Raw genomic sequence first — 1,761 nt, forward strand, 5'->3', positions numbered from 1 at the left:
GTGTGTGTGTGTGTGTGTGTGTGTGTGTGTGTGTGTGTGTGTGTGTGGGTGGGGCAAGCTCTGGCCAAATGGTTTGTTTGGGCAAGTGTTTGCAGGGCAGGTCACTCTTCCATTCCCAGCCCTGGAGCCAGTATTACACAGTTCCCAAGCATGTTAAAGCTGATACCAACCCCCCCCCCCACACACTCTCACACACTATCCGCCCATGCATCGATACACACAATCTATAATATTCACACTAACCACTAGTGCTGTGTGTAAACACAGCGGCCTGTTGACACTAAAATACAGCTCTGCAGATCACCCACCCCGAGTCGAGCTGTTTGCTAGCCGGTAAAATATTAGCTTTGGATTGGCGGCTGTCATGAGCTTAGAGGACAGACAGGTGTGTGTGTGTCTGTGTGTGTGTGTGTGTGTGAAGGAGATTCACTGTAATCCTAAGGTTATGAAGTAGTCGGTATACAAGCGCGTACGTCTGTGTCGTGACCAGTTGCTCCCTGCGGAATGGGTAACCCTAGACAAGGGTCGCCCCAGAAGGGAGAGTGGCGAGTCGGGACCTAGGATTTTTGGAGTGCACAGAGAGGTGAGCCAACACCTCAGCGTAGTCCGGAGCAGCTGTCTGTCGACAGAGCAAATATGTAGTCACCACGACATACCCACTACAGCTAGTGCTGTGGTGCTCTGCTCTGCTGCTGCTGCGGCTCCCTCCTGGTGTGGGAAACTGTTTGCACTGGATTGTGTTGTAGACACAAGTAAAGATAAAAACAGACGACCTAGCCGCTTTATTTGTTGGGATCTTCATCCATATTTGGCAACTTGTTGGGCTTCTTAGGTCAACAGAAAGCCACCTTATTCACAACATATAACATGATATTATTTCACAGTAGGGCAGTTTCTGTGTACTAGCACAACAACGGTATGGGATGAAGATGGCGACCAGCTGGTGTAGAGTCACAGCTGTCTGGGCCTCTCCTCATACGTCAAGAAGCATTCCCTGATAATAAAAGGGGAATTTTGGAAGGCATTGCCTGAATCCCTACACAGGACACTAGTTAGTTATTAAGTAGTTTAAGGGGTTTACAATGTTACTTGAGGTGATGGAGCCAATGTTTTACAACATCGGTCCTGTTTATTAGTTCCAGTAAAGTCCGTTCAAATTTATTCAAATTGCATTCACCTGCTGACGTCAGATCAGGAAAGTCATTATTTCATACATTTTAAAGTTTGTGTATTTGTAACTGTGTTTTGAGAAAGACTTTTAAAGGAAGCAAACATGTCAAAGAATACTTATCGGATAGGTGGGGACATTTGGGGAAGTGTGTGTGTGTGTGTGTGCAAACCGCTACACTGATAAACATGTTCCAGCTTCATATCATCAGCCTGATACGGCACTTACACCACTGCTATCAGTCATGTGAGGAACACGTGTTATGTGGACACACACACACACACACACACAGCAGATTAGAACAAACAATAACAACATTACACCACCCTCCACTTATCTAACTCTGTATGTTATTTTGTGTTTTTGAGGTGTGTGTTTGGTTGGAGATGGGATCGTGATACCACCCACACCAATTCTGGGACCGGTTGCAATTATTTTATTACAATAATGTAACATTTTATTGGTAATAAACCTTGAACGGTTGTTTGTTTCTTTTTGTCCGTTCAGAGACGAGGGGCCATCTCCTATGACAGCTCTGACCAGACGGCGCTGTACATTCGTATGCTAGGTAAGTGTTTCCCTGTTCTATGTTC

General features: G+C 45.6%; 1 protein-coding gene across 2 annotated transcripts in view; it reads left to right on the forward strand.

Moving 5' to 3' along the window:
- pde7a (phosphodiesterase 7A) overlaps positions 1–1,761 on the forward strand; it is an 18,833-nt gene that overhangs the window by 7,196 nt on the left and 9,876 nt on the right. For both annotated transcript variants that reach the window (XM_031850150.1, XM_031850151.1), the window contains exon 2: positions 1,676–1,736. In XM_031850150.1, coding sequence (XP_031706010.1) covers positions 1,676–1,736 — 61 coding nt within the window. The remainder of the gene's footprint in view (positions 1–1,675; positions 1,737–1,761) is intronic.

This window comes from Anarrhichthys ocellatus, unplaced genomic scaffold, assembly GCF_004355925.1.
Source record: "Anarrhichthys ocellatus isolate YVR2014 unplaced genomic scaffold, GSC_Weel_1.0 scaffold10, whole genome shotgun sequence".
In the NCBI taxonomy this organism is placed as follows: Eukaryota; Metazoa; Chordata; class Actinopteri; order Perciformes; family Anarhichadidae; genus Anarrhichthys; species Anarrhichthys ocellatus.